This window comes from Anguilla rostrata, chromosome 10, assembly GCF_018555375.3.
Source record: "Anguilla rostrata isolate EN2019 chromosome 10, ASM1855537v3, whole genome shotgun sequence".
NCBI classification, from domain to species: domain Eukaryota; kingdom Metazoa; phylum Chordata; class Actinopteri; order Anguilliformes; family Anguillidae; genus Anguilla; species Anguilla rostrata.
Window position 1 is genome coordinate 3,647,139 of NC_057942.1, and position 19,681 is coordinate 3,666,819.

Below are 19,681 nucleotides of genomic sequence, written 5' to 3' on the forward strand. Positions count from 1 at the left end.
TCCCTCCGTCTCCCTCTCCCTCCCTCCATCTCTCTCTCTCCTTCCCTCCCTTCCTCCATCTCCCTCTCCCTCCCTCCCTCCCTCCCTCCTCCATCTCTCTCTCCTCCTCCCTCCCTCCCTCCCTCCTCCTCTCTCTCTCTCCCTCCTTCCTCCATCTCTCTCACTCTCTCCTCCCTCCCTCCATCTCTCTCTCTCCCTCCCTTCCTCCTCTCCCTCCCTCCCTCCCTCCCTTCCTCCATCTCTCTCTCCCTCCTCCCTCCATCTCTCTCCTCCTCCTTCCTCATCTCCCTCCCTCCCTCCCTCCTTCCTCCATCTCTCTCTCTCCCTGCCTCCCTCCCTCAATCTCTGCCTCCCCAGCGTTGGGACTGAAAACGCCTTCTGTCAAAAACATTCACAGATCGCTGCACAGTCGGTTAGGGCAAATCCACATCAGGAGCATCTCGTGGAGGTTCCACCTGCCGCCGGTGGAGATCAAACTGGACTTCACTTCCTGGAAAGTCACTTCCTGAACTGACCACACCTGTCTGTTTTACCATCTAGCAGATACATGGGCTGCAGGGGCGGCTAACTAGACATGTGGGTTCTGAGAGAACTAGGTCCATTAGTCTGCACATAGGACCTGATTCACTACAACCACTAGCACGTGCAAAACCTTTCAGAACCCGCAAAACCAATAACACAACCACCGATTAGTGCAAAACAAACACCGCAACCAATCGTTGGTCACGTTATTGGTTTTTGTGTGTGCTAGAAGGTTTTGTACACGCTGAAGGTCTCAGTGACTCAAGTCCACGGTCGGTTCTGTCCCAAAAAACATGAATAGTGACATTCACTGCTAACTACAAACAAAAACAAAATCCCAACACAGTTACCCTATCAGTTTCCCCCTCCCTCCTGAGGAGTTCTATCACTCAATAATAAAGGGCGGGAAAACAAGACGGTTTCTAGGCGCAGCTGAAGTGGTTGTCAGGGTGACGGCCATAAGTGTAGATACTGGTACTACAGAGAAGCTCAAGCGGACGAGCGGGAATTGGGAATGACGGAGTGGTCTGTGAGTGACGCTGATCTGTTTTTTGCAGAGTGGGGGGGTGGGGGAAGGGGGGGGGGTGTAGGACGTGTGTAGCTAGGGAGGGGGCTTCAGTGACTCAGACGGCTCTGTGCTGCCTGGACGGTTTTTCTGAATGGACTCCGCTGAGCTCGAGACAGGTCTCCGTCTGATTGGCCGCAGCCGCCGCTAATCGGCGCAGCGGTTAGCGCCGCCGCCGCCGCCTCCCCGTCAGGTTTCCCCCCCTACGCGCAGCGAGAGGCGTCGACCGTCGAGTCCTCCCTCTCCGAGGAGCGTCAGCCTCGCTCACAAAGACCCGTTAGCTTTCGCGCTAGTCGAGCCGCTTAGCACGATAGCTACGGCTACGGCCATCGTCGGCTAACGAAGAAAAAAAAAAATGCCGGAAGCTCGATTAAAAAAAAACGTCAATTCATGGGCTTTTTTTTAATTTTATTTTTTTATGAGCGACTGACTCCCCCCGTGAATATTTTCACGGACGTGAGCACGCGCTGGAACGCACACCGCCGCCTTCGCACGTAGCCCCGAAGTGCGACTCTCGCCGCGAATGCGTGGGCGTCGGCAAACCCTGACAAAAACACGAGCGCGCGGACGAGCACATGGTTCCGCGGGAATCGAAGACGCGTCGTTCGCTTTTTTTTTTAATTTTATTTTTTATCTTCGAGCGGTTTCATTTAGTCACAGGCTTATTGCCAATTATGCATGAATGCGGCTTGCAACGCAGCTGTAGGACGTACAGTATGTATTAAAAGACTTTGTCACTAAGCTCGGCGCACAGCCATTTTAGACACCCTTTAGAAGAATCAGACGTAAAACGCGCAGCCACGCGGTGTATTTCGGCTTCTAGAATTTTCACCGTCTCAAAATTCTGCAAAGCTCTAGAACCAGAACGCCCATAATTCTACGGAAGTGCACCGAGCTGTGCACACGCAATCAGGGGCTGACAGGCTGTGAAATGGAGCCTCGGTTAATGCCATAATTAATGCATACAGATCCTACTGGGGGGGTGCGCTCGCTCAGTTTCATCTGACATTTTGGCGGGGGGCTCTTTTACGCCCCCCCCTTGCGATCGCTTCGGCGAATCTGCCCCCCGAGTCCCTCTCGGTGCGCCCGACACCTAGCAAGTGTCTCCGCCTGATGTCATGTGGGCGGAGCCTCCTCACACCTCAGCGCTGCACTCCACAAACACCAGATGGGAGCAAAAAAAAACAACGTCAGAGCACCACTCCGGTGCACGTATTGTACTCACAGAAAAAAAACGAGTTTAGTATGATTAATATCACTGATAATAATAATAATACTAAGGCTACTGACTGCCTGATAATGACTACTGCCCCGATGAATACCAACAGCAATAACAATAATGAATTGTATTTACATACACGGGCCCTTTTATCCTTTTGATGGTAAAGTGCCAACCTGGCGGCCATTTTGAGTCAAAATGCTCACCACATTTCAGCTGAGAGAGAGAGAGAGAGAGAGAGAGAGAGAGAGATCCATCAAGCCAGTAACACAGGGGAGTGATCACATGACTCAGAGAGGGGATTTATCCAGGATGTTGGGGAAGCCCCCCCTGCCGTTTGCAGTAATTGCCCTGGGACGTTTTAAAGGTCACAGTGACCTTGGACGTCACACACCCGAAAGAGCAGAGGCTCCTGCAGGCACCCTAGCGTCCCACTGCCGTACCGTACCAAGGCGTCGTATCTTTTGATTGGTCCAGAGAGAACACAGACCGTTCTGCGGGAACCCCAATGACCACTTCCAACAGGGCCTCTAATCCAAGCTCCAACCGCTATGCCCCTCCACCCCAGGTGGGGGCGCATGCTGCTCTGTGTGTGCCCCTTCTATATTACACTGGTTCCAGTGATGGCCAGGGATTGCACCTCTAAATGGAGGCCACGCCCATTCATCAGGGCTCTGCTGATTGGTCCCTGGCACACCATACAGCAGTCCTGTCGGCGTCCTTTAACTGGAACTTTGTTTTCTCTATTAAAATTTCTTGCCAAACAAATAAATTTTCTTTTTTTTTTTTTACTTTCCTGCGACATGCGCTTTATGTTCCAACACTAACCAAGCGCTAATCATCAGCCTCTAGGTAGGTGCAACGTCACTGGGTTATTGTGACTGCTAGCCACGAGTCTACTTTCTCTTCAGATACAACGTAAGGGCCCGTAAAACAGAACTGAAATGTAGAAAGACTGTTTGTATTCTCACTGGGTTTGCGATGTCTTGATTCATAACACAGGGGGGGGGGGCAGAGTTTTGATTTAGTTCCACCCCGGGGGGGGGGGGGGAGTGCCGTGGACATGGGAAGAGAGCCAAACCGCTATGGCTAACATCGATCATGCTGCATTCTGGACTTGGCGGCGTTCTCAAGGTAACCCTTTCGGGTTTGTGAACCTGACGTGAATGACTAATAATTTTCTCCCCCATTGCGTTTACGAGCCGCGGAAACGTGCTAGCCGTCCCTTATTAGCTTAGCCTCTGATAGACACTGAATCCGCAACATATCCCACCCCCCCCACAACCCCCACGTGAATATATCACTGAGTAAAACGTTCAGCGTTCAATCAACTCTCACAGAACAGATACGGTCCTTACTGGGCCCGTGTTAAGAGCTGAATTAACGCTCGATGTTTCGCTGAGCATCCGACTGCTGCAGCCCCCGGACTGCGCCCGTTACGGTTTTTTTTCTCCCCAGTTAACCGTCTTGTAAAATCTCGCAAACAAATCAATAGCAGATAAATTAGAGCCCTCGTTCAGATTTTCACCCGGCTCTGCTCCGTGAGTGAGACTGATCAATACTGCGTTGCGTTTCTTAAAGTACCTGGGAAGATTTGTTTTCGCTTCTATCCGTCTGGATCATATCACATTTCTGTTAAAAGTATACGGAGAGAGTATCTTACCGCAGAAAGAAACAATATGGCTGCTGTCTTCATGCACAAACTTCCTGGTCACCGCCTCCTCCATGATCTGCTTCACCTGTGTGTGTGTGTGAGAGAGGGAGAGAGAGAGTACAGCAGGCTCAGGCCTCCTCAATCACAACATACACATCATAGAACAGTAAAGTATTTTTTAAAAATCCTTATGCATTCCCAGGGGTTCAAATAATAAAAAATAAGCTAATATGTTGTGATTATTTCACTTTGTGTGTGTGTGTGTGTGTGTGTAGCTCTCAGCCACGAGCCACAAATGGCATGTGTATGTATGAATGTGTGTGTGTGTGTGTGTGTATATGTGTGTGTGTGTTTGTGTGTGTGTGTATGAGTGTGTGTGTGTGGGTGTGTGTGTGTGTGTGTATATGTGTGTGTGTGTGTGTGTATGTGTGTGTGTGTGTGTGTGTGCGTGTGTGTGCGTGCGTGTGTGTGTGCGTGCGTGTGTGTGCGTGCGTGTGTGTGTGTATGTATGTATGAGTGTGTGTGTGTGCACGTGTGTGTGTATGTGTGTGTGTGTGTGTGCGTGTGTGCGTGTGTGTGTGCATGTGTGCGTGCGTGTGTGTGTGTGTGTGTGCATGTGTGTGCGTGTGTGTGTGTGTGTGTGTGTGTGTGTGTGTGTGCGTGTGTGTGTTTGTGTGTGTGTATGTGCGTGTGTGTGTTTGTGTGTGTGTGCGTGTGTCCTATGTTAATTAAAACGCAGTCTGTAGTAGCGGCTACTTCCACTGGCCTGAAAACACCCCCCAGCCTGTCTCACAGATCGGTCAGTGAGGCTGTGCAGTATATTCGGAGGGGTGGAAGGCTTTCGTTGTATTCACTTTAATAGCATCCACATTAAGCGGATTATCCCCTAATAAATGTCCTCCAGCAGGGTTACCAGGGACCGGCAGGGAGGGGATGAAGACCAGCTGACTCCCACAGCTCAATAAGAGTACATCTTGAAACCAGGGAGGGGTATCAAAATGTAATAAATGTGCGGTTTTCTTTTTTTTAACAATTGGACTGTTGAATAATTTAGTCATCCAATTTGGCCATGACAGGTTGGCTTGCAAAATTAAATCAGAGCTGACAACTAATAAAGACATCATTTTTTTTTTTTTTTTTTTTCAAGCACACGGAGAAAGCAGAAGAATCTGTACTGAAAGCCTCGGAGGGTGAACCTAATTAGACATGAGAAGAAACTGTGAATCAGCCGGGCTCTGATGGAAGCACAGATGACTTTCTGAACCTTCTCTCCTTCATGTAATTTAAAAACTCAGAGAGTTGTTTAACCACAGTTCAAGCCGGCAGATTGATGACTTTCTCCCTCGTACACACACACACACACACACACACACACACACGCACACGCACGCACATGCACGCATGTGAACACGTAAGAACACACACATACATGCACACATAGGCACAAACCTTCAGACCTCCTTAGGACATGATTCTGTAGTATAATGACATCAAGTATACGTTAGACTAGATGTCCTGCCAATTAAATTGCATCAATATATTTCTGCACACCTCTTTTAAAACCTTTTGACTTTGCTGTCAGACCACCATTTTTTAATCAGTAAAATAATCAAATATCTCTTGGCTTTATTTCTGACACAGAGTTCTGTACCAGAACATCAATTAAAAGCTCCACTGCATTCAGGAACTTCACTCAGTTAACCTTTATATTAGATCAGGGCTGCTCAGCCTTGTTCATGGAGATCGACCGTCCAGCAGGTTGTCACTCCAACCCTAACAAAGCTCACCTCATTCAACAGCTAGAGATCTGCTATCCTGTAGGTTTTCACTCCACCTCATTCAACAGATAGAGATCTTGTTCAGCTTCTAATTGGTAGAATCAGGTGTGCCAAATTAGGGTTTAAATGGAAACCTACAGGATGGTAGATCTCCAGGAACAGGGCTGGGCAGCCCTGTATTAGATTTGTGTTACAGAACACAGTTGTGACCGGCAGAGTCAGACCTCAAAATAGGGAATGCAGAAAGACAAACAACCCGAGGCTTCGTCAAATTCAAATCAACACTGTAAAAAAGAAAATCCACGAATTTTACAGTTAAGTCTGGCAAATAGCCAAGGTATGACACTGTAAACATGTGAAGGGTAAATAATTGTGAAACATCATAGTACATTTAACCGTAATACATTAGATATACAGCCTGCATACCTTATATATTAGATATACATTAGACATACAGCCTTAGATATAGAGCCTGCTACCGCATGCTTAATATATTGTTGTATGCTGCTATCGTTATTTATACCGGTTAGGTCCTGGCAACCCAGTTCTACAACGTGAATGACCTGTAAAACATGCTCATCACAACACATTAAATTACATTATAGGCCCGTACAGAGGGGCCTGCGTTGTCACGGTGATTTGTTTATGCGATTAAAGAGAAATACAGGCTGCTGAAAATGCTACTTTAGCAGAGGGGCTAAAGGGCTGCTGTAGCATTGTCCCACATACACACAGGTGGCTACAGCTGGCTGCAGGTGGACACATCCCCGTGTGGTGTGGAGCTGTCGACAGGGCCACTTATCCGAAAGTGTCCAGAGCAAGAGCGCGAGATGGAAGTGAGAGAGAGAGAGAGAGAGAGGAAGGGAGAGAGTGAGTGAGAGAGAGAGAGAGAGAGAGAGAGAGAGAGCACGAGATGGAAGGGGAGAGAAAGAGAAGGAGAGAGAGAGAGAGAGAGAGAGAGAGAGTGATAAGCTCACGCTGAGCTGGATGGGTGAATGAGTCATCCACAAGCGTCTGCCGGATCTCAGATGGGGAGACAGAGAGAGAGGGAGAAAGGGAGAGGGAGGGAGAGAGAGAGAGATAAAAAGAGAGAGAGAGACAGACAGAGAGAGAGAGAAAGGGAGAGGAAGAGATTAAGAGAGAAAGAGAGATAAAGAGACAGAGAGAGATAAAAAAGAGAGAGAGGGAGAGAGACAGAGAGAGAGGGAAAAACAGAGAGGAAGGGAGAAAGAGAGATAAAGAGACAGAGAGATAAAAAGAGACAGAAAGAGAGAGAGAGACAGAGAAGGGGGGAGACAGCACTGCACCCACGGCTTTAAGGACTTTGACTGAAATGTGATTGGTGAAATTATCACCGCTGAAGAGAATGTACAGACAGTAAAGCATCAGGGACTCAATGTCCCATCAGGCATCAGGGACTCAATGTCCCATCAGGCCCATTCCGCTGCCCATGCCGGGGGGAGGTGGGGGGCCTCGGCGTTTGCTGTTTTCTTTCAGACACAATGGAGACCAACCCCCCCCCACCACCCCCTCCCCAAAATAATTACCCCTTTTTGTCCCCTCATTAATTGAAGCATCACCCATTCGTATTGAAGGGTGACGCAACAGATCTGTTTAAAAAAAACACGGAGGAGGAAAAGGGACCAGGCCATCGGCTGACGCAAGGGCACGAAAGAACAAGCTTCAAACAAGGCGGCCAGCACCAGCACCGTCGACCACAACACACAACTCTTAGCAATTACAGCCAACCGACAAGCCCGTGTGCAAAAAAGCCTGGAATCCAGATTGTCTTCGGGGCTGTAAATCGAGGTGGAGATACGTTCGGACATGAAGGGAATAGGTTAACCCCAATATAGCTCAGGTTTATACCCGGCCACGTCATTGTCGAGGCGGAAAACTTTCACTTTTCATCCGAACGTAGCCGCGTTTTCACCGGAACGACGTAGGCTTTTCACCGACTTTGCACACACTGGAAATGTTCACCGGGAAGGCAAGAGAGAGAAACTGTGCGAGAATAACAGCAGAACCCGCAATACACAGCATCCACAGTGTACACTGGTCAAATCCCAATCTTCTGACAAGGACTGCAGCCCAGCTTCTTCAGACTGCACGTTGGCTCCTCCAAACTGACCTCCCCCCGCAGCTTTACCCAGGCTAACACCAGATTACGTGTAACTGTACTGTTTATAGAGCCGGTGGTTCGCATAATGTAGTTTCATGCTCAGTAGGGTAGTTCTTGTTTTTTTTTTCCTTTGACAGCTAAGATTAATGTTCACTAGGGTAGTGGTTGAGCTGTCAATCACTTCCGCACTTCCTGAATTTGCAATTTCTCTAGGGATGATATTTCTACTGCACTTCAGATCCCCGATCTTTCGACTTGCGTTTCCATTTCGAATTTGCTTTGGATAACAGTGTCATTAAGTCCCATTAATCTAATGCAATTTACACAAATGTAAAGGCAAGTTTCTAAACCATTTATACGCTATCCAAAATCACGAGATTATTGCTGCAAATAATCTATAAAAGCTAAAGGCATAGGATAACCGCCCAGCTAAATATACATTAGAGGGAAACGTTCATTATCTTCAGATAATATCTCCGTTTGCCAGGCACTCCCCCATATAATTTGCATCAACTGGCTCTAAACTGTAATCAGAACCGATGGAAAACCCTTTCAGCAAATTGGCTGATTGCAGCCTGGATTGCATCATTAACAATATGAAACCGCACAAGCAGCTGCTGATTCATTGTCACATACAGAGAGGTCCATGAGCGTTTTGCTATTCATGCAACCGCGCACAACAACGGCAGTAAATTGTCCTTCAGAGTCTCAGGCTTTTGCTGCCCCCTACCCCAGTTAGGCTCTTCAAAAAAGTTATAAAACCATCAGGCGTCGAGCTGCAATGGAGGATGCTAGGAGGCAGTGGTTTGGGATTCTCCTGTAAACATTCATGGTGGAGATTAGCATTTAATGAATGATGCCTCCCCCACCCGGGTGAAGCACGGCAGCCATTTTGTGCCAGAGCTCATCAGACACCAGGTGAGATTGAGTGGGAGGGATTAATTAGCCAAACAAACTGGGGGATTGTGAGACGGCCATATTGAGAAAGGCAAGTCATCTTTGCAAGTGCCATGGGTCCTTTAAAGACCAAGTCTTTAAGGAACTTGGTTTACTGTCTCATCTGAAAGATGAAGACTCCTACACCACAATGTCCCCATCATTGTACAAGAGCATTGGTTTAAAAGAAAATCTTGGTAGAGTGAAAAGACTGCTGCCTACTGGCTCAACAAGACTATTTCCAGCGTAAAACTTGATTCTTCCCGGAAGGCCTTCAGTCCCAGTGCTAACCGAGCCCAGCAGGTTAGCTAGCTTAGCTCCAGCTACCTGGCAGGAGAAGCTCACCGCGTGGTTCGACAGCCGGCTCACCCCTGACCCCAGACTTGCTAAACTGACGCGGGTGACCAGCACACGGCTTTGGCTGTAAGCCCTGACAACAAAAGGGCATTTTTTTTTTTTGTCCAATGCCCCAGTTCATTAGCATCTGGAAAATTATGCCTCCTAACAGGCCTCCTGGCAGACAGTAATTTCCTGTTGTTGTGCAGCTTCCCTTCGGAGAGCGGATTAGCGAGAGGCAGTCCATAAAATGCGCGGAAAAAGGAAATCTCAGCGACGATCCCACAAGGGCACATGAAAAGTGTTTCACCAGAGACTCCCCCCCCCCAGAAAGGTAGCGTGCAATTTTTCAAAAACACTCGCCGGGTGATTAGTTTTCGCCCTGCGTTCCCCTCCAAATCCACCGCGGACTCTAAGTGTGGGGGCACACAGTAAGCAAGACTGCTCGAGTCCCAGTGGAGGCAATAAGAACTGGCAGTTATTTCGGTGGAGAGACTCTTCTTCTTCTTCTTCTTCTTTATTCGGTAAGAGACTGGGAGGTATGCAGCCTTCCCACAATTCAAGTGTTGGAAAACAATTTTTTTTTCTTTAGGTTTGTGACAAGCAGCCATTTTTGTTTTGTCTACGATGACTACAGTGCACTGGAGAGACACCATACGCGCGTTATTGAACACCACCCACGCTGACGAGATCACTGATTCAACGGTCCACATAACGAATATATCCATTAAAATTCTTTTTTTTTTTTAAAGTCAGTCGGGAAGAGGTTTCGCTGACCTGAGTACATTTGCTCAGTATTCCGAGTTCCCTTGGTTACTTATTCAGAACATCACACCATTAATACATCTGAACAAGCGGTACTGGGGGAGCATATCGGCGGTGACTCAGAGTTTGCATCAAAACCAGGGTTAAACAGATAATAATGTCATTTCATTTTAAGCAGCGATATACTGCCGCGATCGATGTTGGCGACAGGAGGAAATACCAATTCTCCACCAAGCAGATGTACAGCACGTGACAACAACGATGGCGTTATCAGAATGGGGGGTATGACATTTTGTTCTATTTTTATTTATTTATTTTAGCTCAATGCCTTATAATACTAGTCCTGTCAAAGAGCCTCTTTTTTTTTTAGGCAAAGCCAATATGTGCGTGATGTAAAGCTTGACTGGAAATATAATCAGAAACCAGATGAGATGATGTCCAAACGCAGCACATCTCCACAGACTGCACGGAAATGAGGAACCTTTGAAAGAGTCATCACTGACTAACAGCAACACCTTATCAAGCCACCACAGTCACAATAATGAGCCAAAATTCCCTTTTTCCACAAAAAAAACGGATCTCTGTGCTTCTAGTCACACACAAGCAAAACTGCAAAACTCCAACCCGTAGCTAAACTAAACAGCGGCTGACATGCATGTCGACGCACGGAACCTGCCACCGTCACCAAAAAAAAAATTAAAAAGTCATTAAAAAGAGATTGAGTTCCTTTGTGCAACTTGAAATGCAATGAATTCAGCTGTGCGCACATTATGTGAAATAATCACGCGTAGAGAATGGGCCCATTTAGAACATGGCCACATTCTCGCTAGCTTCAAATATCTCTATTGTCTCAAATGCAAATTTTGTTGAAGCCGGACAGCAGTGGACTTTTTTTTTTTAGCAGCTCTAAATGGCCATTACAGGTTTGGTGCCTTAGCTGCTCCCAATGGCCACGATACATTGGTAGGGCTAACTCCAGACCGGGCTAATTCCCCAACCTGGTTCTCTCAGCCGGCCACCTTAATCATCCCCTGATTAAACTGGCTAAATATTTTGTTCTCTCTCTCTCTCCACCTCAGCTGATGTGTGGTGAGCGTTCTGGCGCAAAATGGCTGCCGCGCATCACCCAGGTGGGTGCTACACATTGGTGGTGGGAGAGGCGAGTTCCCACTCATCACTGTAAAGCACTCTGAGCGACTGGAAAAGTGCTATGTAAATTTGTGTCAATGTTTCTTTCAATCTATTCATTCATTCATTCAATTCATCCATTCTTTCATCCATTCATTCATCCATTCATCCATTCATGCAAACCCTCCCTGTTCTCTGAGCCTTCATCCTGCCCCTTGACTCACTGTCTAAGAGGTCGGCCCTCCCAGCCCCAGCATTTACTCCCCGCTTTTGAGTGTCAGTGTTCTGTCCCCCCCCCCGCCACCCCCCCACCCACCCCACCCCCGCCGTCTCCAAAGAGACGATCCTCAGTCCACCGGCCTTTCAGCCGACCAGCCAGCTAATGCACCTTCCGTCCTTTGATATCTGCAACTGGTCCCCCCGTGTAATTGCCTCCTCCCAACTATGGAGACTGTGGTCCATGAAGGACCAGGCCCACACACACACACACAAGCTCTCCTCGCTCTGCGCCGCTACGTCTCAGCAACCAGAAATGGCTAACATTTTATATTTCCTTTTGATTTATTGAACTACGCTTTTTTGCGAGGGGATGGTTGGTTGGTTGGTTGGGTGGGTGGGCTAGGAATGCGTCCTCCATGTACACAACGCCGCAGGAAAGGTTCAACAGCCGATGCGTCGGCCTTGTGCCGCGTTCCAGGCTATAATTAGCAGCAGCTCGGTATGACTCACGAGTGGGTAAAGCTCGCAGTCAGACGTGAAGTGAGGGAATCTTATACCCCCCGGCTACGCTAACAACAACGAAAAAAAAAAACCACGCACCGAGCCGACTCCCACGCTGCAACCGAGAACGCCGGCTCCTCTTCCGTAACGCTCAGGTGGGGGTGGGGGGGGTGTACGGGCGGAACTTTCGCTCACAACCGCGATGACTCACAGCCGCGTATATACACGGAGCGAGGTGTGTGCGCGCGCGTCCGTGACGAAGGCCGCCGTGATTATCGTAACGGTGACGACCGCGCGTCCCGCTACTTAGTTAGCGCCAAACGCGTATATATACCTGCTACCTCCCTTCTGCCTGTGAGCAAAACAGCTCCCCCCCCACCCCCCCCAACCCCCCACCCCCCAGTCTGGGTCAGGCGGTATGAGCCGCGCGGAGAGCGCTGCACTCACGCCTGTAATCCGAGGCCTTCTCCAATCACACCGCGCACCCGCCATTTTCTCTCTCGCCACGGCAACACGGAAAATGCAATTTCCCGGTCTAGTCTAGTGTGAACTCCCAGAGCAGAATCCCCGACCCCAACCCCCCCTTCCCCATCCCCCCTCCCACACCCACACCACCGCCTCCCCCCCAGCCACTTTTCTGCATCATGTTATTGAGGACGGGGGCGCAGGGGGCCAGGTAGGCATCTGAAGGCACGCAATTTCAGGGATTTCCGGGGGGGGGGGGGGGGGTGGGGGTCAATTTGATAACCTTCTCCAAAGGGGAACAGGGAGTGGAAGAGCACTGGGAAATTACCCGTCAAATGTGCTTTCAGGCTTACTCAAGCACAAACAGTACACAGCCCTAAGTCAAATTACCACATTATTAAATACAGTGGGGGGGAGATAAGGGGGAGGGGAGGTAATTTCTAAAAGTCTGTCTCACTGCCAGGAAAAAAAAAAATCAGACCCCTGTCTGGGCCATGGTGCTTATTAGAGCTGGACTTTGTAAGAGGGCTCTGTACCACAGGGAGTGTTCCTGTCTGGGTCCCGGGTCAGTACCTCAGGTAATGTACGCGCTGCCCGATTACGGATTCATCATAAATGCCAGATCGTGGGGAACATCATCTTCTCAGTCTGTCCGTTATCTGCAGCGCAGCCAATCAACAGCCCCCAGAACAAAATACGAAAACGATAACGAGAATTAACAATTCATTTTTTTTTTTTATCGGTTTCATTCATCCCACCGTGCTGGGGCACGAAACAAAATGGCAGCCGACTGACGAACGTGACCTTGCGTCTTTGGTAAATGGCAGTGCCGATTTGGCAGATATCGCAGTACTGTCAGTGCCACGGGGGGTTGGGTTTTTCGTCTGAAATACTTTAAAGGTCGTGGGCTTTTTAAACTGCACTTACAATCTCCATTTAGCCAAATTATAAGGATGTATAGGGGCGGCATCGTGAGATTAGCCACTGTGTAAATTGAACAAGCACTGGAATGTATGAACCGCCATTCAAACTGGAAATATAATCCAACAAATCCATGTTTCCTTTATGCAGCCAAAGGTAGGCTATATGTTCTCCTTTGTGGTTTTGCCACAAATTCATGGCTTAATGAGCGAGATGTAGACAGTGATTAAATGCCTTAGGCTTTTCCGTGACAGAGGTGCCTATAAAAAGTGTTTCCCAAAAAAAAAAAAAAAAAATCAGTCAAAGTAAAGTAATTAACAAAAAAACTGTAGGTGTGAAAATCGCACCTAGGCCTGTGAAATTAAAAAAGATGTCATATAAATGATGGGTCGGTTTCTCAACTTCTGCGACGGTGCAAAGTTCACTGGGTGACTGCGGGTGTGTCATTCCATTACAAGCGTTCAGCAGACACTCTAATCCAGAGCGATGAACACAGCGTACGTAGCATCCATTTTACAGCTGGGTATAGGCAGAACCAATTCGGTTTACGTACCTCGCTCAAGGATACAAGAGCAGCGTGTTCGAAATGGGAATCAAACCTGGAACCATTTAGTTAGGAGCCCAGTTCCCTACCATTAACCTACCAAGTCGACACACCCTGGAGTTCCATCTTAGTTATGAGCCAAAATTTCCCAACTCATAAAGCGCATTACATCAGTGCCCACAACTGGGTCTATCTTGTTGTCCAACAGGATTTCAATCAAAATATCTCATGGGCTAGTGTGGACAGCAGTTCCTGTTGGTACCGCAGGCGATCTGGAGAGAGAGAGAGAAAGAGAGAGAGAGAGAGAGAGAGAGGCAAGGAGAGAGAGAGAGAGAGGAGGAGAGAGAGAGAGAGAGAGAAGGAGAGGAGAGAGGGAGAGAGAGAGAGGGAAGGAGAGTGGGAGAGGGAGAGAGGGCAAGGAGAGAGAGAGAGAGAGAGAGAGAGAGAGAGGAGGGAGAGAGAGGAGAGAGAGAGAGGAGAGAAGAGAAGGGGAGAGAGAGAGAGACAGAGAGAGAGAGAAGGAGAGAGAGAGAGAGAGGGAGAGAGAGAGAGAGAGAGAGAGAGACTGCGCAGCCACAGGCCTTGACCTCACAATATTTGCTGATGAAAAAGATGAGCGTGATCCTCAGCACTGACCCAGGTAATGGCGGAAGGGGGCCGGTCACAAGCAGTCCGCACACACTTTCTGATGTACACCGCTCCCGCAGACCCCATCGGTCGGGAGGGAAGGCACGTCCGCCAGGCGCGTTTATTAATATCATCGCTCAGCTGGCGAACAGCGTCTCCGCTCTCTCGCGCACACCCGCGTTATTTTTATTCATTATCGAAAGACAAATGCAGATGATTAACCGCGCTGTGGAAGTGGGGAAAAAAATGTTTTCAGGTTATTATTGCGGTTCAATAAAAAAAAGAAAAAAATCCACGGCGGTTGCCGCGGGGACCTGTACGGAATAAGGCTGTGGTCGCACGCCCGTGCCCGAGAGGCAGTTCAATTTCCTTCGCAATTTCCTGTCGCCTAACAATTCAGGTAATTCATTATGAGTTCGGGGGGTTTTTTTCTCTCCCCCACTGTATTATAGCAAACGCGTGAATCGTGCCTGTCGGCAGTCCAGCTGCAGCACGGTGTGCTGAATCTCTCTTAAAGGCCGCTGTGGGTCCGTTCACTGAAAAATAATTTCACGGAAGGAAAAGGTGAATTTCAACATTGTGATTCAAACAATTCATGTGAGAGAAAGGGGATTCACGGAATGTATAGTGCAAATAACATCGTCGAACCAGGTGTCGGTACAGGTTGATAATGGCTGGTTTGCTTCACCCCCTAAACCAACCAGCACGTTTGTTCGCTGGGCTTGCTATTTTCACGGTACCGGTGATTCTTAGACCTACAGAAGATAATTGGTGGAGTGTTAGTACACTGCGTAGCTGCGTTCTGTGTTCTCAGTTCCGTGTTCTTAAAAGTTCTGGCTTCCGGAACACGGAAGCTGACGCGTTCCGATTTGTTTGTCGTCTCGCGAATATTCATGTGAGCGCACTGCCAAGGACAGCCCTGCTGTGAACGGATGTTCCGCGCTGTTTTAATATGGCACCGGAAACGCACGTTAACGACCGGAACCTCCGGTTGTTAGGAAGCAGACAGGACAGAATGAAATAAAAGGAGGTGACCATCTGGGCAGTCTATACAGTCTGTGATTTAAAAAAAAAATTTTTTTGCAAAATGTGTGGTGAAAATGTAGGAGGCAAAATGTATTCCAAACCGCTAAAAATGATCGTCTTTATTAAAAAAAAGCCATTGCTGTGTCCTCTCTTCGTAATGTCCTTGGCGGTGCTGTTGCTGGGCAGCCGGACATGCTCCAAATGCAGCCTATGGCAGGGAGGCGGTGCCAGACGGAGGTCTCCACAGGAAGCCGAGGAGCTCGTTTAATTGGCAGAGGAGAAGGTTCCCCGAGGCCCCTCCCATTCTGAGGCTCCTCCCACTTTTTCTGTGCCGCCTCAGTGCACACCTGCTACAATCGGGACACGACCTGGCGGGGGGTGGGGGGGAGGAGACTTCCAGCATAGCCCACGTGCGTCACAGCGAATTTTGCCCCGCCCGAGCTGTGCCCAGCTCAACCTTCTGAGTTTCAGGAGGTGCACCCTGGGAAGCCCCCGTTGCCGATGTTGCGTTGGCGTAACAGCGCTCCGAGGCTTACGTAAGCGGGCTCAACTGCCACTTGGCTCCACGCGGCTGGAGACGAGCGGCAGTCCCTGACACTGCAGAGCCTCCCTCTGAAAGACGTGCGTGTAGAGGCCTCTGATTGGGTGGTCCCACTGGTTTGTTCTATGATGACATTAAACCCGGGGAAAATTCCTGGTTGGACATCAGAAATATTGACTGGCACGTGATTAGGGCATCAACCTAAAATGTCGCCGATTTCCAGGGTTCCTTGTAGTCTTTTTTCTCCCCCAAAAGAAAAGCCATTTATTTAAAGCTCTGCACAGACAAACGCACTAATGACACAAATGTATGCTATATGATAGCATGCTACAGATCACTTCCTGGTGGAAAAATCCCTTGATGCCCCGATAAGCTGGACAATAAAACCAGACGCTGTTGCTTTAAATAGGAGGCCATCAATAATAGATGCACACGGGGGGCTTTGCACCGCACGGAAAGATCGCTCCTCCACCGCTCTAGCGAAACGCGGGGCTGGCTGTCTTCTTGCTTGTGCCGGAGAAAAAGGCCAAAGCATCAGCCCCCGCCATGGCCGTGCGAAAATGAATCTCAGCGGCGCCAGTGACACTGCGTCCTCACCAGGGGTTCGGTTACGCAAGGGATTTCCAGGGAGCTTTCATTCTCCTCTTTCACCTGCGATTTACCTTCCCCGCGATTCCCTCCATCCCTCTCTCCTTCTCTCCCTCCCTCCCTCCCTCCTTCTCTCTCTCTCTCACTCCCTCCCTCGCTCTCACTCTCTCTCTCCCTCCCTCCCTCCTTCTCTCTCTCACACTCCCTCCCTCCCTCTCTATCTCTCCCTCTCTCCTTCTCTCCCTCCCTCTCTACTTCCTTCCTTCCCTCCCTCCCTCCTCTCTCTCTCTCTCTCACTCCCACCCTCGCTCTCTCTCTCCCTCCCTCCCTCTCTATCTCTCCCTCTCTCCTTCTCTCCCTCCCTCTCTACTTCCTTCCCTCCCTCCCTCCTTCTCTCTCTCTCTCACTCCCTCCCTCACTCTCTCTCCCTCCCTCCCTCCCTACCTCTCTATCTCTCTCTCTCTCTCCCCCTCTCTCCTTCCCTCCCCAGGGAAGAGACTTAAAACTACCCACCTTGACCGATGGATTTCACCTGCACAGCCTACACACAGCCCAAGTGCTGAAAACTGACTAAAGCCGTATCCGAACACAAAACCACAACCGGAACATGAGGGGGACGCTGCTTTTTCAGCACACAGCATATCTTCAATAATAAATAAAATAAAAAAATAAATAATAAAATGTATGTGAACATGCCTGAAACTGCCCCCGGCAAGTTCTTCCTCAAATTGGTTCCCGCTAGATCAATCCTACACTGATGCTTCACCACACACGATACTACATCGATCCTACAGGAATCAATACTTGGTCGTACTTTGCCAGTCATAGATCCGTGGTCAATAACCACACCAGCATCCTCCCTTGTTCCCAATAACATCTGGAGGACCTGAGATTCTCTACTTGAGAAGAAATTAATGGTAGTTAGCCAAGTGGCCAGTTGGTGCTTAGAGGCAAGCCACTTAGCTAACGAACCACATGGTTTCAAGTTGAATATCTGCATAGCTAGTTATGTTGTCAGGTAGTTCAGGGAATTGTGAGTTCGCACTTATAGAACAAATACAGAAGCCAAAATGGCAGTTGATTGGAAGAAGCTCCCCTTAACCTTCATATGCTGATATTTTGGCCAGTTAGGCACCTGCAACAGTTAACCTTTTTGAAAAGTAGGCTTTTCGGAATGTTTTTCAAAATTCGGCGTCAGTAGTTCTGGAACTCCATTGCCTTCAATTGCCAGTGGCGACTGTCACATCAGCATTAGAATGTTCAGTCAAGAACACTCCAATCACATACTTGAGATCTCGCACCTTAAAGGGTTAAAAGAAAATGGCTTCACTGACTTTCCATGAGATCAGGAACTGGCGTGGTGCACCAAGCTGCAGAGGCATAATGCGCAACGTGTTTTTTTGTTTGCCAAAGTATGACGGACGAGCAGCTGGGGCGAAGAATTCAGCGATGCGTTCAGGGGACCGTTTGCGCTACTGGATATTAATATTATTGCACTGCGGTCGCGATTAATGTTAGTCACACATTTTTATTGCGGGCCCATTGCAACAGCAGCGTGAGTCAGTTTCGAGGTGGGGGGAGGGAACGAAAACTAGGCTATTCATGAATTTCCCAGGCCTCGGTTTAATGGCGTCTAATTATCCTTGAACCGAATTCGGTTTCTTAACCGCTCTGGATATTTATCCAGCATTTCTGGAAATCTGTCAAAATGAGACATTCACAGAGTTATCCTTTTCAGCGCAAATTACTTTCCCCCCAATGATAGGCTTGATACGGTGTTAGATACTCTCTAGTCTGTCAGTAATCGGAGCACTAGGTACAATTTAGTCAGGAAAATGGCGAGCACTGTTGGGCTGAATGGCCAGTTCTCATCGTTATGTTATGTTGTGTTATGATTAGCAACAATAATATATATATCCTACCTGATTTTTTAATGTTACCAGGCTATACTTATTAGGAAATTAGATCAGAAGGCAGCCACTTTAGGGCAGTGAGTTAAAAAGCTTTTAAGGTCAAAATGATTAATTAGGTACAAGCCTAGCTGTAGCCTGAAACCTTATCCTAAACAAGCAGACAGGCTTAAAAAAAAAAACACTGATTGATAAAGCAAAGTAAACGCTGGGCAAACTCCTGCCCTGCACGCTCCTATCAGAAGCCAGTGCCTTTATGAGCGTGTCCTTCTACCTGTGCAAACACAGGTGTGAACACCGCCCAACCAGGGCGGAGCCAGGGCACTCCACAGAGTGTTACAGGAAAAAATTTGGGGGGTTTTTCTTTCTGACCTGGACCAATTTTCCTGAAACTAATTCCACCTGAATCGGTAACAATAATAATTTCGTCACATTTTTCTTTGTGGAGCTTTTTTTTGATTGATTGATTGACGGGTCAACCCCGAGAACCACTTCACTCTCCTTTGCAGTGCAGTCCAGCAGGGCCACACAAACCGGCCTTGTAATGCCCATAAAATAACCTCCCGCAAATTAATGACCGCATGGCCTGAAGGGGGCATTTATTTCCGTAATTCGGAATCAGTCCGTTACCAGGCGTCTGATCTCGCAGTTGATGGACCACTTTTTTCAGCGGAAGCATACATCGATCTCGGTGAGAACTAGGGCAAGCAGAGAAGCGCACTACGCCATGCCAAGAAAGTTCCTGTAGTGACACAAACTCTACCAATACAACCCCCCCTCCAGTGCACATTATTACAGCCCCCCACAGTGCAAGTAAGGAAGTGTTTCTATAGTGCAAAGACGTATTTAATATTATGATTAAAGTTGGGAGAAACACCTACTCACAGTTAAATCTATTAAATACTATCTGTAGATGCTAATCGAGATTTTATTTTGGTGGAAAATCATATTCAGAAGCCATTTTATAGGCCCTGTTAGACTGCATTGCAAAGCAGAGTGGAGAAGTTCTAGCACACAAAGAAAGATGTGACAAAATGATTATCAAAACTGATCAGTGTGGTGGAATTAGTAAGGAAAAATGGGTCAAAATAAAAATAAAATAAAAAGTTATCCTTCAAGGTCCAACAGCAGGGGCCATATGTCTGATTTTAATATTTCCCACCCATCTGACCTCCTTGATGTACAGCAACACTGCAGGAATGTGTTCATCAAGGAATACTCGTTAGCTGTTGCATGGACTGCCACATACACACATTTGGACCTTTAAAGAGAAAACCTCACGGTCTTTTAATTCAATGACCTGCCATAGCTGGG

The 19,681-nt window shown here is 48.1% G+C and overlaps 1 protein-coding gene across 3 annotated transcripts in view; it reads right to left on the bottom strand.

Annotated features, from left to right (window-relative positions):
- Window positions 1-19,681, bottom strand: part of sgsm1a (small G protein signaling modulator 1a) — a 62,803-nt gene that overhangs the window by 31,804 nt on the left and 11,318 nt on the right. For all 3 annotated transcript variants that reach the window (XR_010332784.1, XM_064353509.1, XM_064353508.1), the window contains one exon: window positions 3,970-4,045. Coding sequence is in view for 2 of the 3 variants with exons in the window: in XM_064353508.1 (XP_064209578.1) it covers window positions 3,970-4,045 (76 nt within the window). In the remaining variant the exon portion in view is untranslated. The remainder of the gene's footprint in view (window positions 1-3,969; window positions 4,046-19,681) is intronic.